This window comes from Synchiropus splendidus, chromosome 7 (genome assembly GCF_027744825.2).
Source record: "Synchiropus splendidus isolate RoL2022-P1 chromosome 7, RoL_Sspl_1.0, whole genome shotgun sequence".
NCBI lineage: Eukaryota > Metazoa > Chordata > Actinopteri > Syngnathiformes > Callionymidae > Synchiropus > Synchiropus splendidus.
In genome coordinates this window covers 21,500,050-21,519,732 of record NC_071340.1, presented here as the reverse complement: position 1 = coordinate 21,519,732, position 19,683 = coordinate 21,500,050, and the positions used below count along the sequence as shown (strand labels likewise).

Below are 19,683 nucleotides of genomic sequence, written 5' to 3'. Positions count from 1 at the left end.
ATATAGCGCTATCTTGTGGCAGAGACTGGAAAGGTACATTCAAAAAGAATTCCAAACAGGATCTTACTGATGAAAACTATATTCCATGAAAGTAACTTTCTAATTCATTGCGCTAGAACCGTAACATTTACTATTTAGCAAATATAATACAGCACAAAAAAAGGAAAGTGAAGCACATCTCAATGATTTGTCAACTGTTTGCTTCCGCCCAGAAGAGGATAAGATTGCACACACCTAGATAACGTCTGAGACGTTATTAAAGCAACTGAATAAGTTAATAATAAGCGAATAACCCTGTTAATGTTTAACTGTTTGGACTGGACAAGGAAAAATAATAACCCGGTTACAGCGTTTGGATGATGGTTACCAACACAAATAAAGAGTACATTCACAAAATAAAATAAATAAAAGTAAAAATATTTAGCAAGTGGTATACAATATTTCTATATTAGAACACCACTACGTGTTTATGTTTAAAAGTATGAAAATGTTCTGTGAAATGATGAAAAGAAAATGGACTTAAAATGGAGATTGATGTGACAGTAAGTATTAACGTGACGCGATGGTGTTGTTGAGACTTCAGTAACGTTGTACATCGTGTCGAACGTTACATACTTTTTACGTCCACGCAGGATCGAACTTGCACACGGAGCAGTCGACGTTGAAGTCGCTCTGCGCCGCGCACTTCCCAGCCGTCTGGGTGTAGCCCGCAGATAAGAGTTAAGTCACACTACTTCACCTCTGATTGGTGTATCGCTCTCTTCCATCACGTCTGCATAAAGAACATTGTGTCTCTATACATTGACACGATGAAGGGAGGGGCCGCTGCTGCAAAACACCCAGGCAGAATGAATGCAAAGAGCCAAAAGAACACTTCCTGTTGATGCAAAAAAAAAATTGCAGCAGCAACTGTCTGACACATCTGGAGCGGGGGGGAGGCCTGGTTGTAGCGCTAGCAGACTGCGGAGGGGAATGGACCACGTTTAATGTCTAACTGGAACACGGTGAGTGTATTTGGAGATCACTTTCGCTCGGATCGACGAACGGTATCGGCCGTGAGTCTTGTCGGTGGGAACTCTGGTGGAATTCGATGGCACCGGGAAGTAGAAGACGGTGGGCAGCTAAGCTACTTTAGCTTAGCTGCTACTCGGAATGACAGCCGGGTGCCTGACTCCTTAACTACCGAACACAAGTGTCTTCGGTTGCCCACCGAACGTTTTACGGTTCGAAGTTACTTGTTATACGCGTGTGTTTGACTAAAATATCGCTTGGAAGTTTACCTGTGTTGGGAAGAGCTAAGTTAGCTCGTGCAGTTTAATAGTAGGGTGGAACGGCCCGAGAAACCGCTGCACTTTTTTAGTTAAAACACACATTTGCGCGGATTTGCTTCGATTTAATCGTCATAGCGTGTGAAATGATGAGTCATAAAGTTGTTCCTATGTGATACCAACTTACTCTGATCTGGTGTCAGTGTAATGTGTGTCTAATTTGACCCGAAACACTTCGGTCGGTTTTGTACGTCTTGTGCTGTATAGCACATATATGAGGCGGGAGTGCTGTCACTTGCATTTCCTGTACCGAAACCCCTTTAACCGCCACCATTCCTTCGACGTCTTGGTTAATTGTAAACGGAAAGCTTGCAGAGGAAAGTTCAAAGTGCACGAGTGGATGCCTGGGTTTTCTTGGGACACAAGGAACGTGTCTCTCCGGTCGTTTGTCTCCTGGTTCTAGATGAAACCGAGCCACCCACCCGGTTTTATCTGAGGCCAGGTGGACTACTTTAACTGTAAGGCATGCCAGAACGTAGGAGAGCATAACCATTTACGACCTTTACTCGAGTTGGCATGATGGTTTTGCACTCATCCAACCTGCCCTTATAGGGGTTCCAGAGGACACTAAAGCTGCATTCATCTTAAAGCCGTTAAGCAACGGTTGCTTAACAGTTGTTATATAATGAATATGGTGATGATTCAGATACATATGAGGAGACGCTTGTAAAATGTTTTTTTATTCATTTGAAGTTGAACGTCCAGGTGTCATGTTATTTTATTTTTTTGTCAGAACTTTTTCATAATTTATTCGGAACTGTCCTGCTCTGTGTCTGCAGTGTTCAGTACAACAAAAACGGCCGTGGAAAAGTTAAGGGTTAATATTGGATCATTCCCTCTGAACATTGTCAAAACACAGAGTTCGTCACAGTTTGTTAGATATGTGTCATTGTTTCAGACCAGTGAAAAAGTTGACGCTGACCCTGATTTGCCATCATTGCACACTTGGGGCTCTTGGTCCAAGCAATGTCCTCATCGTCTGTTAACTTTTTGAGACCTTTTCCCTCCGAATTACCCATGTGGATGAGTACATATTGCCTTTACCAAATGATCAGCGCCCCACTGTAAATGACAACAGATTGGAATTTAGGCGATGTATGTTGACTTTAGGGACCAGATGCACCAAGCATTTTGCATGATCTGACATGACACTACACAATTCAGTGGAACATTGTGTCTGTTTGGTGTGCCACAATTGAAATGAAAATCCTTGTGTATGTTTAATGAATGTACATAATCCTCCACATACACTCAATGACGGCTCAGGGTTACACCCAAGTAATTTCTGTCTGTGTAGATGCAGAGAAATAGTCGGTCTGGTAGAGATTAGGCGTGGTCTCTGTGAGTCTCGTTTCTTTGCGTGGTTGCAGTGGCAGTTTATAACTGGTTACTGGAGCACAATGTGAAGAAGTAAGTTCAGATTGTGTCTCAGTCCAAACAAGTTCAATTTGTTTCCCAAGTACGACACTGGTCATGCGTTTGATTAATTTGCGACCTAAAAACCCAATTCTTGCCGCTGTTTATTAGATTATTTGCAACTAGTGCATTTTTATACTTGCCAAATTCCTTCGGATTCCCAACTGGTCTTGTCTTTTAAGCTTAACTTCTAAGATGAAATTGTTCACCTGGTAATAGCAAGCTTATGAGCTACAAAATGGCGTGTCAGACCTGACTGTAAAATCAGAAGCTCTGTGTATTATCTAGTTCTTGGCAGCAATGTTTCAGACATTCCTTTGCAGCTGAAGACATAGAGAAAAATGTGATGTTCAGTGGGAGACATGAAATGTATTTTTAAGCATATGCAGGCTCATAAAGTGCACCATCTAGTCTAACTGTTTCTGTCATGTTAAAGTCTTGTTTAAATTTCTTTATCTGCCGTCTTTGCTTGTGCGGCAGTTCTTTCTTGGGCTCAGTCTGCCCTACAAGCTGTTTTCTTTTTCAAAGTGGCTGAAATGCTGCTGATGTTGAAAAAAATCATGCAAGGCACGCTGACGTTGATATTTTATCTCCATGGTGCCTTTTAAGTGAAACGGCATAGTTATGGATTTTGTGGCGCGGTACATACGTGCATGAGTCATGGAACCCTGTGACCTTATCAGTTGGACATAACTGACTATTCTGAATCCAGATACAGCCTTGTTCTGATCAGCTGATTAAAAAATCCACAATTATTAAAATGTATTGCACAGGGGAGCTGTAAAATTGATATTGGCTGATCACAGGCTAAAGTCCTGATTTTGTATTAAGTTGTGTTTAAGATATTTTTAAAAAAGCTCCTTTCGATAAAGCGTGCATGGCTTCAACTGAATTTTTAGGATGTGAATATTCCACTCGATTATATATAACTCAATCTGTTAATATAATTACAGCGATGGAGTATTTGTTTTACACACTGAGCTTCAGCATGCAACTATTGGACATCTCTGTTGCGCTTCAAGTCTATGGCTTCCTGCGTATATTAACTTGACTGTTACTGAGATGTTTACCGCGTGCATCAGCTGAAGTTGTGGTCCTTGATTGGCAGGTGCCATTGTTACTTGAGTAAGTTTTGACGTTGCAGTAACTATTTTTGAAGATAAGGTTGACTCAACGGTGATGAATGAGCTCAAGTTATTGCAACAGCAGATGGGAAAAGAAAATAAATAAACTGGGTTTTCCACAGGTGCTCAACCCTGGTTGAGCAAATTCAAACTCGCACATTGTTTAGAGTGCAGTTGACTATAGTTCTTGAAGAAAATAATGGATAATCCCTGTCAATGTTTCTTCAAGAAAATGAAATGTGTTACCACTTGTGGGTTAGACTTTGTGCAGCGAGGACATCATCTACATTGTGTAAAAAGTTTGATTGAATTTAGTAAGATTTGTAGTTCATTGTCCATTATGGAAAACAAATACTAAAATGTAGTGATGAAACGAACCCTCAAGTGATTTTAATACTCGAAGAAAAATATTAAACACGGACATTTTTTCTGCCTCAAGTAATCTTTAATTTAATTTCAAATTACAGCAATTCATATAGATGTGAAGATAGCAGACATTGCGGTGGCAATTGGATAAGAATTGTAATAAAATAAAATAAATGCTTAAGTGCTGTTAAATGAGTTGCTATTTCATTACTGTAAGCTCTTAAAAGTTTGTGTGTTTTGTTTGCTCTGTTGTCAAATTATGCTCAATAAGCAGGGATGGTCACTTGTACCGGTGCAAAGTTGGGACTTGCCGTTGCAGTTTCCTGCTGCGCTTTATAGTTTGGCCCACTGCTGTAAAATAAAATTTCTATTGCACCATTTTTAACAAACCTTTCTTTTTATTTTGTTGGACACAAATTAAAATGTGTGCCAGTAACGTCTTGAAAAAGTCCTCGAAGGTGCGAATACTGTTATCACCTTCTGCTTGTTATGAAAAGGGATGCAATTGTTCCATATCATTCCTCTGAGAATGTAGCGCCTGGGTTGATAAATCTCACCGTTGCCACCAACGTAACAGACCTGTTCGACAACTCGAGCTCAAGCACATCGGCACAGAAACGTCCTGCCGTTTGCTGTGGCCAGTGTCCAAGATCTATTTTTTCCATTTTACACAAGTGCCTGACTTCAGTTTCAGGGTACTACACATACAGTATTTCACCTCTTTGAAAAAAACAAACCAATAGGTTGCTGCCATGATACATCGCACTGTACATTTTTTTACATGAACAAACAGGTTCTTATATGCTTAGGACATGCAAGTTAGTCCCATTCTATTCGAGTCAGAACCAGATTTTCCTCTAACTGTGCCAAGGACTGAGCATTAAATCGATCTCGACGCGTCTGTATACTTATGCAAACTGAGAGCAAAGAACATGGAGCGTACGTTGTGTACATAATAAACTGTAGGATAGTTTCACCGTGAGAAAGAATGCGTACGTTAACTCATCTAAAGTAGAGCTTGGGCTTGGCCTTAATATTTACTTCCTTCCAAAGCGCGTTGTCGTTTAGTCCTGGATGTTCATTTAGATAAGCAATGAGACGATTTTAAAGGCCGTAGTCCTGTCTATAATATACCCACAGATAAAAGCTGTTACATGGTATGGGGCACTTATGTGATCACTGTAAAGATTCCTTCTTCGAAGATACGAGAGTAAAGGTCTGGTGAAACCTATGAACGGTTTACCTCAAAGTCCATGACAGTCTTATGGCTTTATGACCAACACGATCCGCTTCAAAGACTTTTGGTTTCGCCAGATAGCACACCACAGATTGGTGTGTTGGGGTTCATATTAATCTGAGGTTGACAGTTAGACTAGAAAAGTCATAGGTTTTCCATCAGGTTTTAATAAACTTATCAAATTACGTTGGTTGTACTTGCATTACTTTGGAAGGTATTACACACTTTATGATCATGTTTTCATAAAGTATATGCTGGTGTCTGGTGAGGTAAATATTGGCATCATTTCTTGAAGCTAATGCAGTAGAATATATGATGTTTATATATATATATATAAGTTTGCACTGATCGTCACATATTAACAGACCAGCTGACTGGACTAAGCTGTTAAAGGAGCGTTTAATATTTCTTTTTTTCTTTTTCCTTCTGTCTGTCTTAGGTGGCCGACAAGCTGGAAAAATATATCCAAGACATGGACGACGGCAGATACATCGAGTTTGATGTGCCGGAGTTCAGCAACACTGTTCTGACCCAGCTCAATGAGCTGCGCTTGCAGGGGAAGCTATGTGACATCATCGTTCACATTCAGGGCCAGCCCTTTCGTGCCCACAAGGCGGTGCTGGCAGCAAGTTCACCCTACTTTCGTGACCACTCCTCCCTCAGCACGATGAGTGGGCTTTCAATCTCTGTCATCAAAAGCCCAGAGGTGTTTGAGCAACTCCTAGCATTCTGCTATACAGGTCACATGTCTTTACAGCTCAAAGATATAATCAGCTTCCTCACTGCTGCCAGCTTCCTGCAGATGCAAGCCATTATTGACAAATGCACCCAAATTCTTGAGAGCATCCACTCCAAAATCAGCATTCCAGTCAGTGTCTGCAGCCCAGAGAAGGATGAGTCAGAGGCCAACCGTGATCGAGTCAAGGACAGCAACCTCTTCGTGAACCCTACCCAGATCTCCCCCCCTTATTATCCCCGGCAGAGTCAAGCGGGACAAGAACCACGTTTGGAACTGGCTGGAAAGAGCCTCACCCGCGGGCGACAACAAGAGGAAGGCCAGTCGGACAGAGGCAGCAGCGATGGCGTATCAGAGCATGACACCCCCATGGAAGGAGAAATTGAGCAAGTGGAACTGATCGGCAAAGATGGACAAGTAACTGACGTGCATGTGAAGGTAGAGAAGACGGAGAGGCCCACCTATTCTGATAGTTCCTCGGCTGGCGATGATGGCTACCACACAGAGCTCGTGGATGGCGAGCAGGTTTTGGCGGTGACTGTGGGTTCTTACGGTCCGGTCTTCCAGTCTTCTACGTATTCCTACTCAGGGCTTTCATCTCCCTACTTGGTCAATTTAAACAGCTCCAGTCCGTCACGCTCCATACTCAGCGGGTTCCGAGGTGGAAGAGCTAAGGCGAAGCGCCCCCTCGCCATTCCCGCGGGGGCTCTGAGTCACATCAAGCCAGATGACGGCGAATCAGCCGTGGGACCCACAGGGTTGGAGAACGATGTGCGAGAGCGTAGTCTACGAAGCCAGTGGTACCCTTACAATGAAAGACTTATTTGCATCTACTGTGGTAAGACCTTCAATCAGAAAGGGAGTTTAGACCGCCACATGCGCCTGCACATGGGAATTACCCCGTTTGTCTGTAAGTTTTGCGGCAAGAAGTACACCAGGAAAGACCAGCTGGAATATCACATCCGTGGCCACACAGACAACAAGCCCTTTCCCTGTCAGATCTGTGGGAAGTGCTTCCCGTTTCAGGGCACCCTAAACCAGCACCTGAGGAAGAAGCACATGGGCGCGTCGGAGAGCAGCAGTCTCGTTGACTTTGCGGATAGGACGGAGGAAGGATCGGATCAGAAGGACCAAGAGGAGGCGTCTGAGGGGATGTTGGCCTTCGAGACGCAGTACGCAGAGGAGGCGCCAGCTGACGACATGGAGGAGAGTTCAAAATGCAGTCCAGAAGAAGCTCAAGCGTCCAGATGTAATTTTTAGTTTCGCTTCAGGTCAAGAAGCTTTAAAATCTTGAATTCAACTCGACTTCGAAGACTTTTTTAATCAACTCCCACTAGTCTGGATGTTTCTCGCATCAAGCATTTCTGTTGGCTTTCGTGTTGGGGCTTTATGGAGTAATGGGTGCTTTGTAGTAAAATGATTCTTTTGAGCAAAGGGAGTTATTTCGGGAGCTACACTTACTATTTTGAGGTGGTCTCAATAATCAAGGCCCCTTAATGATTCTCTTTCTATCTTTCCATGTTTTTTAAAAAACATATTTACAGAGTTATATAGGCATGTTGCAATAATTGATAATGTGAAAGCTCTGGAAAGATGCTTGTCATATCACCTTTATACCTGACCTGTTTTTGCACATATGGCCACAGGAGGTCACTTACTCACAAGGAATGATTTTTCTGCCAGTGCAAAGCTTTGTGTGACATCCGTTCAATACCTCATGACACAACAACACACTCATAATAGACAGTATTTTAACTTAAAATATACCGGGTTCTACCTCACAGCCAAGAACCTACGACACATGCTACCATTCAAATCTGTTTTCACTTAAATGCGCAGTAACTGTTTGCCAAAACCCTGAAAGAAAATCGCATCGCATAACAATGACTTCTTGAAACAATGTTTCCTGAGCAGGCGATTTATAAAACGCTTTGTTCGGAAGGTGTACAATCCGCCTTTTTTTATTTTCATTACCGTTGCTATCGGAAGAGGAAAGAATGGTCTTCTTGCCAACCTCAGCGAGAATTGTCTTTTCTGCGAAACACTGAAAGTTTTACCTCACATTGCCACTACAGGTTTCAATCGGTTTTCTGTGCTTGGTTTTCTTTCATGCCTTCATACATTTCTGTACTCATTTGGCAAACGTCTACCGAACCAAGAGTGACTTGTTTTGTCCTGAAGTGGAAGCATTAAGTTAAAACTCGCTGTCTAGCAGACATACTCATTACCTCAGCACAGCAAGGGCTGTGCGATGCGACCAGCAATTTTATGTTCAGCGTGGAGTTCACTGCACAGCACACATCTGTAAATTTCATGGCAAGTGTATACAAGGCCATTAATGGAACTCCATCTGTTACTTAACTTTTTACTGCCTTTTTTTTTTCTTCTAAAGATCATACTAGTGTTTTCTTGACTGAAGCACTTAGGCTGTTGTGGCTCCACGTTTTTGTGCGAACCATGTGGCGAGTCGCTCTGTCTCGATGTGCCGGATCTCAGCAGAACACCATGAATGACCTTTGCAGATTTGGTTAAGTTACACTGTCATATCACACAGCCCTTACATGAAATGGATCTCTTCTCGTGTCACACTTTTCTGGAGTCAATATGCAAACAGCACGAACAAAGGAAACTCGGCCATTTTCAACGGTTTTCTTACGTTGTTCTCCACTGTTGTCTCTTTTTTTGTCCTCTTCCTTTTTGTTTGGATTGTGATCTTTGCTCTCTGCATGGGTTGCAGTTAATCACTGACTTGGAACATGTCTTTCCTTTATATTGTTCTTTGTACTGCAAGGTAAAAACGCAGAGTAGTTTTTATAGGTGGATTTGGTTAGAACTTGTTGATCCAAAGTATTCATGCACTTTGCAGAGATAGGTGGTTGGGATTGGTGTTTTGTTTCCCCCTTGTTGAACGTTCATTGTGAAGTTTTGTCTTGACCTATGTTTTATATGACAATTAGACCGCAAGTCTTTTCAATTTGGAAAGTTGTTCGCGGAAAAAAAAACAACGCCATTGACCATCCTAAGGAAAGATTCCGGAAACCGGAGGGCACTTCGACGACACAGTTGATCTAAAAGGATAGAAATAGAATCAGTTTCACCTGTTGGAATATGAAGAGTAGAATATTATTGAGAAGCCCAGCAGCCATTTTTGCCCCTGGCATCCTATTTGCAGTCCGTCTGTTGAATGCCTTTCTTAGACAGCAGCTAGTGCTGCCCACTGGTGTACTGTTTTTTTTGGCAAGTCAGCTAGCATTACCTTCACCATCAGTCACGACTTAAGTAATTGGAAAACATATTAGTTGTGTAAAAGTGTTTGGTTAACGGTAAAATTGTCTAACAACAGTATTGTACCAACACTCTACGCCAAAGATTAGCGGGCGATCGCTGCGCTGGGTTTTGACAGATGAACTCCATATTATAAAGACATTCAGCGCTCTCTACAAGGAATGACGTTGTCGTTCCGAGCTTAAAACAATCACTGGTGTTAGATTTGAACATATAGAACAGAGGGCACAATGTCAGAATTAGCATAAGTAACAAGCCATAAAATGACTGCTGACGATATTAAAGTTGTGCAATAGGTGTTGTAATTGTATAAAGCCAATGTGTAAACGATAGAAATAAAATATAGAGAGCTTTGCAACAGTGGCATCTTCAACTCAGTGCCTTGCCACGAGCTTTACATTTGAACATTTGGCACTTTCTGTGCTCCATTTTCTTTTATTTGTAACGGATCGAATGCGGAGTTTGTGTTGCGAGTTGAGCCACATTTATTGTTGAGTGGCGCCAAATTATGTCATATATATATATGTGCATTTTGTATTTTTATCGGTCCCTGCCTTTTTTTTTTTATTTTTTTTAAATCACAGCTGTTTTTGTGATCATATAGATTACAATCAAAAGGCGGAGTCTTATGTCCTCCACGTTCACAGAGGATACTGTATCCCTCTTCTCTAACCACTGAGGACAATCTGAGCTACGTACTGTATTTTAGGATATTTCGATGAAGGAAGGAGACGCATGAGAAAGGCAGATCTGCTTCCTCGCTCAGAGCTTCTGGCTAGCAAACAGCTGCGGGGGAATTTAGCGGATTATAACCGACCGTTTGAGCAAAGAAGAAAAAAAAAAAAGAAGAAATGGGGTAAAACAAGGCCACATATAGAAGCTAAATTGCACATTGTTCAACCATAAATTGTATAAATTGCCAATGGATACTTTTCTTCATTTTGTGTCATTGTTTGTGCATTTACAGTTTTTGTCGATAAGAATTCCATCCGAAAAGGTCTTCTGTAAGGGGTTCACTTGAGGCCTCACCTCACTATATATGGGACCTTTTCCCTTGAAATGGTGCTGTTTTAAGTTTTTTTTTTCCCTGATATCTTGGAATTTTAAGTCAATATATTCGTTGTAGGTGATTGGGGAGTACTAGTTGAGCTTTTCATAGAACTATAGTGAATTAAGAAGTCACACTCACTTTTTTTCATGCTTTTAGAGGAACAGTTCGGCTTCATAAGGCTTTGGTTTTGAAAGCGCCCCTCATGGTGAAACCATATTTTCCTAAAGTGGATTATTAGGGAATGTTTTGAAAACCATTTGAAGTATGTCTGTCCATTTTTGGGCCTTAGTCCTGGCAGTCTAATGTTTTGTTTTCAGCACATTGGCTGTGATAAAAAGTGATTGATGGAAAAGTGATTTGGCGTCGGTCGTAGAGGGCTCTGTCGTATCAAAGTCGCCGATGTGCGAGCTATTGGGTTGCCAAAATGGTGGGCAATGTTCTGACCGCTTTAAAGCTTTCAGCATGCTTTTCTTATGAGCGCTTTCGAGTCGAGATCCGTCGAGGCCAACTTCAACCCACCTGCAGTGTTTACAGGGAAAGCTGTCAGACTACTTTGTGAAATTGCAGCTCGCCCTTTTCCTCTTAAACGCTTTTCAGGTAGTTTACGAACACTGATAAAGGCTTCGGTAAAATCTCAAGTCTTCCATTGCCTGTCTGACAGTTTCTGCCCACTGTGTGTTTTAAAAAGCAATAACATTTTTTTGGAGTATTGGAATTAATAGGTTTATTGAAATATCGGCCTGTGGTATATATAAATATGTATCCGACAAACTGAACGTCAGGGAGCTGAATCGAAATAAAACCAGGACGATTTGATACAGACTTTTCTTCCGTTGGACTTTTTCAGAAACTTTGAGCAGGTTCCTCCTCCGATTTAATAAAAAAAAAAAAAAGAATGACACCTTGTTATGAATTTCCAAACTGTTGTTGCTTTAGCGGTGATCACCACAAACCAGTGGCAGTAGGTGAAATGCAGCACAACCACTGAGCGAGTGGCTCAGTTCCCGACTCGCTGTTCAGAGGTGCACCTCCAGCTGTTTCAACTATCGAAAGGGATTTTCTTTGGGCTGTTATAGCCGCTGTTTTGGCGGGGTTTGCCGGGGCCGTCTGCTGTCGCGGTGAGGTTTGCCGTCCGTCCGGAGTTCAGACTGTAGTCGTAGCTGTTCAGGATCAAAAGAAAGAGGTTTTCAATTTTGATATTGTTCCTTTTTCTGTTACAACTCACTCCTCCTTCACTACTAGTCTAGACTCAAGCTCATGTATCTGGTGACACGGCAAAAAAGACAACCTAGATCTCAGGGTATCTTGTGTTCAAATGGTCTCACTGGACATCTACATGTCCTTGCTAGTATAATCATGCACTTCTCTTCAGGTGGGGAAACGTCCTCAGTCAGTAGTTTCCAAACATTCTGCCTCAAGGTCTCGATGAGCCAATATATCCCCCAGAGCTAAAGCTTGGAGAAGCACTAACTGACCACAAACTGACCCGTGACAGCAGATTCACCCCCAAACACCCCCTTTTTTTTTTTTTTTTTTTGTCCACACCTACACACAACCTCACAACCCAACTGTGAACCTCAGAACTCTACTGTTTTGTACAACTATGAAGTAAATGAAGCTAGCTAGAGCTGATGTATCTATTGCCATTTATGAGTTTATTTTATAGCATGAAATTTAAAAAAATATATTTATTCAAATTATATATTTTACTCATAATCATTCTGTGCAGCTTCATTTTGGTTCTTATGCTTGTAAATTGCTTTTTTATGAAATAATGACAATGTCAACAGAATAATGCGTTTGTAAAAAAAAATAAATACGCTGATTTCGAACTCAATGGTCTTAAGTGTCATTTGTTGGTTGATTTTTTTTTAAAAATTTTTGTGTACTGGCGGGTGGTGTTTGTCTAGAATCCACAAGACCGGTTTTTTTTTATTAACTTTTTTATTTATTTTAATCTTGACTTTGGTTGATTTTAACTTAATATTTTTTTCTTTTTTTTTAACTACCAACCTCAAATGACGCCAGTGCTTCATAATTCATGGAATTTATTAATAAATATTTGTTGATTTTAGCCCTCGAGCTGTTTGCCAGGATTTTAACTGAAGCATGTCTTGGGAACCAGGCCTGCGGGCCTGTGAGAGCCGTCAGTCGAAGTGACGGACTCCAGCCAGTAGAGGACGGCCTTTCCTCGTCGAGCGTGGTCGGTTAATGCGGTGGAGGCTGAGACAACAGGTCCGCGGTACCGGGTTCAAGCAGGATCCAGATGAATGAGCTGATACAAACGGTTAGTTTATGATTGTTAACTTTAAATTTATTAATATTTTGACTTGTTATTCTGCAACTTTCCTTATGAATGAATGCCACACATCTTATTTGAATATGTATTTCTTGTCTGACACAAAGCCTCTTTGTTTGAATGACATTAAGAAAAAAAAAGTCTATTAACAAGATCATGTCAATACAGTACAATGTTTCAAAAACTGCTTACTACTAATTAATTACCTCAAGTTGAGTGTATTTTCTGTTAATAAAGCCATTTATACCCTCCTAAACAAACAAAAAAAAGCATCTGTGATAGTCGGTTTATTTGCAGCTTTCAACCTGCAGGTGGCGCTAGAGAATAACTAATTCATTTCAGGAGTCTGCGACTGAAGGGCAACGATCACGATTAACTTCCTGCGACACATCAAAAGTCAAGATTCAAGAGGTTTATTTGTCCCACATACAGTTATACGAGGTACAACGCATGGTGAAATTCTTTCTGTCCCTGCATCCAATAAAAGAAAAAGAGGTGTGCGCACAGGATGCTTACTATGATAAGAATATTGAAGTATAGAAACAGCAGTATGAAGCAACAGTGCAAAGTAAAAATGTAATGTAATGTAAAGTGACGGTATAACACCAGGTTATCTGACTTCTGGCCTGAGGGAAGAAGCTCCTTCTCATCCTCTCAGTGTTGGTCCTCAGGAGGCGGAAGCGGCGTCCTGATGGTAACAGGGACAAGAGAGACAGGAAATGTTGCAATGTCAAATAGTGCCTCCTGCGTGCCTTTAAACCGTGTTTACAGTGGACAGACTGGGGCCTAACATCATGAAACACCATGTTCAGCTGGGTTATGTGAATAGTTTCATCCTCCCAAGGCAGGCACTTGATCCTCGCTGCACGTCATTACACTGCTGCGACGCTCGATCGTCTTCTGTCTTCAATTGTTTTGGACGCTCCACCCAGCGAGAGATGAGACCCTGATCATCCTTGCATGTTTCGCTAAGTGACTCACTAACTTCAATAACGGTTCCACGCTCTACTTGTGTTTTAACTTGGGAGCCTGCTCCATGGTGGAATCAGAATCAGCCTCTGACATCAGCGCGGCCCTCTTTCAATTGACAGCAGTAGAAGGACATGTGATCCTAAAATAAGTGCTCTGCACGGTGGAATTGGAGAGTACAGTGTGAGTCCAGGAAACCTGAGGTAGACTCAGTTCCACACACTTTAACCACGTTCAAGGGAAGTGAATTATTGCGGGTTTGTCAGTCTTGAGTCTTGGCCCGTGGTAAATGACTGTCACACTTTGTCTTGTCTCTTCTTTTTTATCATGCAACCAGAGACAGAAAACTGTCTGCCAGAGGCTCAAGTGAGAGTCTTGAAGCTGCCAACGCAGCAAGTCTTGTTCATAGTATGAATGAAGTGTGGCCCTAAAAATCCCAATTTACAGAGGTGATCGTGTCTGAAAAGGCTAAACAGGGCTTTTTTATGAAAGTGAGTCAGATCCATCTGATCCCTGACCCTTGACCGTCTGACCTCTGAAAATGAGGACACTGTTGCATGATGCCTGAATTGCTCATCGTGTTGAGAAGGCATTTTTGGAAACAGTAGAAAACTACAGAGTCTATGTGTTATTGTTATTTGTTATTGCTTTTTGTTGTTGTTTTTTTGTGTCGCAATTTAAAACAGTTTGTGGATGAATGTGGAATTCAATGCTCATCCAATAAAGTCAGTGGAAAATGACACTTATCTCAGTTCTTGACACATCGCACCACCACCACAAACCCATTGCGCTACAATGCTGAGAAGTGGTTTTGGCGAATGTCGGAGTGACTTAATGCTTGTCCACGTATCTCAAATGGTTTCTCCATCAAACGTGACCCAGTTCCACACAGTGTTAGTGGAAGGTTTCTGACTCGCTGTCTGCAGAAAACACTAACTGACCTCACTGGCTGAGATAAAATAGTAACCTCACTGTGTGTTTAAGTCGTCTCTCAATGTTGACAAGGCAGGTGAAGAGCGAAACAGCTCAAATGGAAGAATGTTTGATAAAGCCATGCCGGTGATATGTAAAGCTGCACGTTGGGCAGGCTAACCTTTGACCTGGTGGCTGCTGGCAGGTGTGCCCCACATGTGAAGACCATTACCGCAGTGACAGGATGGAAAACACGGGGAATGAGGGAGAAGCAGGAAACGTAATCTCACTTCTCTCTTTACTGCTGAATGTTTGGCTGGAGTAATTGTCTCCTGGCTCACCGGCGCGTGTTTGGCCATGACGTTATTTGGAACACGGGTCGAACGTCCGGCGTCTGCGCTTTCTGAAACACGAAGCACTGATGGTTTTTATCATGCGCTATCAATGGCTTTTATCTGTCTGGCTGTCAGAAGCCAAAACGCAACTGAGGAATTTCAAATGTTGACTCTTCACTCTGACATGAGAGAAAGGTAGCATGAGCAGTGAGGTGGGAATACTACTGCCACCTACTGTCCACTGAGCTCACGTGAAAATAGACTGAAGCAATAATATGGATGGGTGAAGAAAATGACAATATGGATGGAAGTGAGCAACTTATTGTGTCATTATTTGTGTCAAGACCACTTCCTGTTGGCTTTTATTTTGTACATCTACTTCCTGTCTCGACTTTTGTTTCTCCAGTTTGACCTGTTTCTGGTGGGCTACTGAGCTCTGCAGCAGCACTCAGTCCCTGCTGACAAGCGGTGAAAGTACCGGATCATCTCGGCTCTGTGGATCCTTTGAGCGATGTGATTGGTCATATGTTGGCGGCGCCGGAGAACAGAGCAACTTAGATCGTTCCTCGAAATCCCTCAAAAACTGTGGTGGCCTAGAACAGTGATTTTGAACCATAGGGCCCATGGTTGGGCCGTGAGCGCCTCCTAGAGGGCCACTAGAAGTTTTTTGTTTGACATCTTTGGGCCGCGAGACGCTCAGCTTTAATGCATTTGCCACGTATGGTGGAGGTGGAGTGTGCTATTATATTTACTTGACAGCTGCAAATTTGCGATAGTTACCAAGTATGGAGAAGTTTTGAAAAGAAAAAAGATTAAGAAAGTGATGCGACTGTCCATGAAAGCAACTGTCGAAGCAGTTTTTAAAATTAATTCAAAAATATTATGGCAATACTTTTATTTACACTTTACTCATGTCTTCTTTAGAGTTTATTTTGAATATAAAATGTTTTTATTTTTTGACATTGTTTTATTATATTAATTTGATTCAGGATTGTACAATTTTCTTGCATCAAGTGTATTTTTTCTTCTTTTTTTCTCCAGTAAATTTGATGACTATGACTTGCACCTGGTTCTGCTGCTGGTTGTTTGCGGTGATCTCAGGGTTTCATGTCATTTCACAAGGTTTTGGTTTGTTTACGTGTGAGTAGATTAGATATGGTCTACCTGAATGGGCCCTGGTCCCATTTTGTTCTGGAAATGGTGGGCATTGTCCATTTTAGTTTGCGTCCATGAATGACCTCACTCTCTCAATCGATGTGTGGGAATTTTTTTATTTATTTATTCATTCATTTTGCTTTCATAACATGAACAGTGAGTCCAGTTATTGCACATTGTTTCACTTGTCTGTTGTGTTGTGCACACATCGTCTGTAGACACACCATGAAAGTGAATATTATAGACAATAGAGTCCATGAACCGGTTAACTTGCCCCGAGTAAAAAACAAACATTTATTGAATGACTCCATATCAACTTGCAGTCCCCTGAAGACAATCACTGCAGCCATGTGTGCACATTTACACATACTGTATACACTATTTTCACCCACGAGTGAGACACAGTTACGACTCATAAAACTGTGATCAAAACATTCCACTGAGGAAATGAATAATTCAATGTAAATGTGCGTCACTATCGATGAATTATTCAGCGAATTGTAACTGTGTTTTGCATGCGTTTTACATGGAACCTCTGCAATGCACTGTACTTCTTTGGTTCCTTCTAATAAAGAAAGTTTTCGATGACCTCATCCGGACACCTTCCTTCAAAGGTTCCACTGGGAGCAGAGCCGAGGTCAGAGACAAAAGCTTGGCTCTGAAGAATCCCACACATTTATCGTATTAAACAAATGTTCAGGGAATTTTCCGCTGTCTTCCTTCTCTCTCTACTTTTCTTTCTTGCTCAGCTATTCAAAAATGAAACGGCTTTGAGGAGTGAATCCTCACGCCAAGATAAGATTCTGCGACAAACAAGCAGTGAACCGCCTGATGCTCGTAAATGACATTCCGTTGTGTCTTGGAAAACTGTGTCCGTCCATCATCGCTGGAGATTTCCTGTCGGATCCCAGCAGAGGACTCCAGGCGTTTTTGTTTTTTTTTGGAAAGGGGATGAAAGTGCAGTCATGCTGTGTGGCTTTAAAGTAAATCTACACAGTTGGAAATCAGCTCAGCTTCTGGGAGCACATGGAAAATCAGATGCAAAAAACATGCGAGTGGAACAATGCTTTTCTCACATTTATCGATTATTATCTTTCTCACGCATTTTCTGTATTTTACTGCCCCATTAAATTGGCTGGGTCAGAAAAACAGCCTTCAAGTTTTCCATCCAGTGTGAGATTCGACTCTAGTTTTGCAGGAATTGGATGTTTTTGGTTTCATGACGTTCGAGTCACTTCGTCCGAGGCGAGGACTCGCCCCAGACTCTGAGGTCATCGAATGTTTGTGGCGTCGTGTGGAGCGCCGAGTGATGACGGCCGTCACGCCAGAGAACAGAGAGATTTAATGCGCTTATATAACGTTTTATTTCCAAGTACTGTTTGGACTTTCAGGAAAGACTCGGTTTGACTTGCGTTCAACTTTGGAAGGCAATTAATCACTGCGGTTGCTGTTCCACTGGACTCAGTGAAGAAGTCAGCCACTCTTCAAAGTGCTGCCATTGTGGTCAAAGTGCATTAACTACGCTGGAACTCGGCTGAACCCGAAGTTTTGTTTTCTTTGTTGTTTCCTTCCATTTAGTCTCTTTTCTTTTGGTTTACTTTGAGATTTTTTTTTTCCTGATTTTCCTGATTTGAAACTGAAGTTTCAGGTGTTGTTTGATCAGAGTGGGACAGAAGTTTCATGAGTTAAGGTTCTACTAGTGATGGGTCAATGAGGTATCATGAAACAGTGTCTGAATATTCAGTGGCCTCTGAAAATCAGGACGGTGAAACCTCATCTACCCTTCAATACTGTGTGGTGAAACCTCATCTACCCTTCAAAACTGTGTCATGAAACCTCATCTCCCCTTCAATACTGTGTCATGAAACCTCTTCTACCCTTCAATACTGTGTGGTGAAACCTCATCTACCCTTCAAAACTGTGTCATGAAACCTCATCTACCCTTCAATACTGGGTCATGAAACCTCTTCTACCCTTCAATCCGTGTCATGAAACCTCATTGACCCTTCAATACTGTGTCATGAAACCTCATCTCCCCTTCAATACTGTGTCATGAAACCTCTTCTACCCTTCAATACTGTGTGGTGAAACCTCATCTACCCTTCAAAACTGTGTCATGAAACCTCATCTACCCTTCAATACTGGGTCATGAAACCTCTTCTACCCTTCAATCCGTGTCATGAAACCTCATTGACCCTTCAATACTGTGTCATGAACCTCCTCTACCCTTCAAAACTGTGTCATGAAACCTCTTCTACCCTTCAATACTGTGTCGTGAAACCTCATCTACCCTTCAATACTGTGTCATGAAACCTCATCTACCCTTCAATACTGTGTCATGAAACCTCTTCTACCCTTCAATACTGTGTCATGAAACCTCATCTACCCTTCAATACTGTGTCATGAAACCTCCTCTACCCTTCAAAACTGTGTCATGAAACCTCATCTACCCTTCAATACTGTGTCGTGAAACCTCATCTACCCTTCAATACTGTGTCATGAAACCTCATCTACCCTTCAATACTGTGTCATGAAACCTCTTCGACCCTTCAATACTGTCATGAAACCTCATCTCCCCTTCAATACTGTGTCATGAAACCTCATCTACCCTTCAATACTGTGTCATGAAACCTCTTCGACCCTTCAATACTGTCATGAAACCTCATCTCCCCTTCAATACTGTGTCATGAAACCTCATCTACCCTTCAATGTGCTGGACAGCGCTTTTATTATTAGTATTCATGCATCATGAAACCTCATCTACCCTTCAATACTGTGTCATGAAACCTCATCTACCCATCAGAAGGTTCTACCACTGTTTTGAAAGTTTACTCACACTGTGGTTAACTGAATTCAAATCACCAAGAGAAGCATGTATGTGTAAAGACCTGGGTCATGGGCCATTTTTGGTCCTCACTCGAAGGTCATTTGCACCCGAGCTTCTGTCATTATAAATGATAAAATAAAGAAATTTTGAAAGAAAACATTTAGGAGGAACATGGAAACATCATATCATGTCAGTTGAATATGAAAGCCTTCTGAGTGGCAAAGATAATTCCTAAAGATGAAATCATTTTACCCATCTGTTCGCAGAGAAGAGAAGGGTTCCTATTTAACAACAATAAGAATAACTGCATCATAACTGGGCGGGGCTTGGGAAAACGCTAAAATTAAAAATGAATTCAAGCTAGAAAAAGCATCATGACAACAAAGAGAATATTAAATGATTTTCATAGTTGTGTATCAACTCTGGCTGCATCACCGACATAAATATCTCTTGAGATGTTCTTCAATTACAATTTTATGTTTTTCTCATTTTCATTTTATTATGCAGGACAGTGGTGGGACGTTAAATTTCACTGTTTTCAGATATTTTTCAACCATCCAGTCAGTTGAAACTTAAATGTAGCCTTTGTTTTTCAAACAAACAGTAGGGAACAGTTTAATTTACACTGTATCATGGCATAGTA

The 19,683-nt window shown here is 41.6% G+C and overlaps 1 protein-coding gene across 1 annotated transcript; it reads left to right on the top strand.

The window, feature by feature from the left end:
- Nucleotides 1-779: 779 nt before the first annotated feature.
- zbtb34 (zinc finger and BTB domain containing 34) lies at nucleotides 780-12,336 on the top strand. The gene is made up of 2 exons (XM_053871434.1): nucleotides 780-1,004; nucleotides 5,911-12,336. Exons 1-2 carry the CDS (start codon nucleotides 987-989, stop codon nucleotides 7,465-7,467), a joined length of 1,575 nt encoding a protein of 524 aa, XP_053727409.1. The 5' UTR covers nucleotides 780-986; the 3' UTR covers nucleotides 7,468-12,336.
- Nucleotides 12,337-19,683: the final 7,347 nt, after the last annotated feature.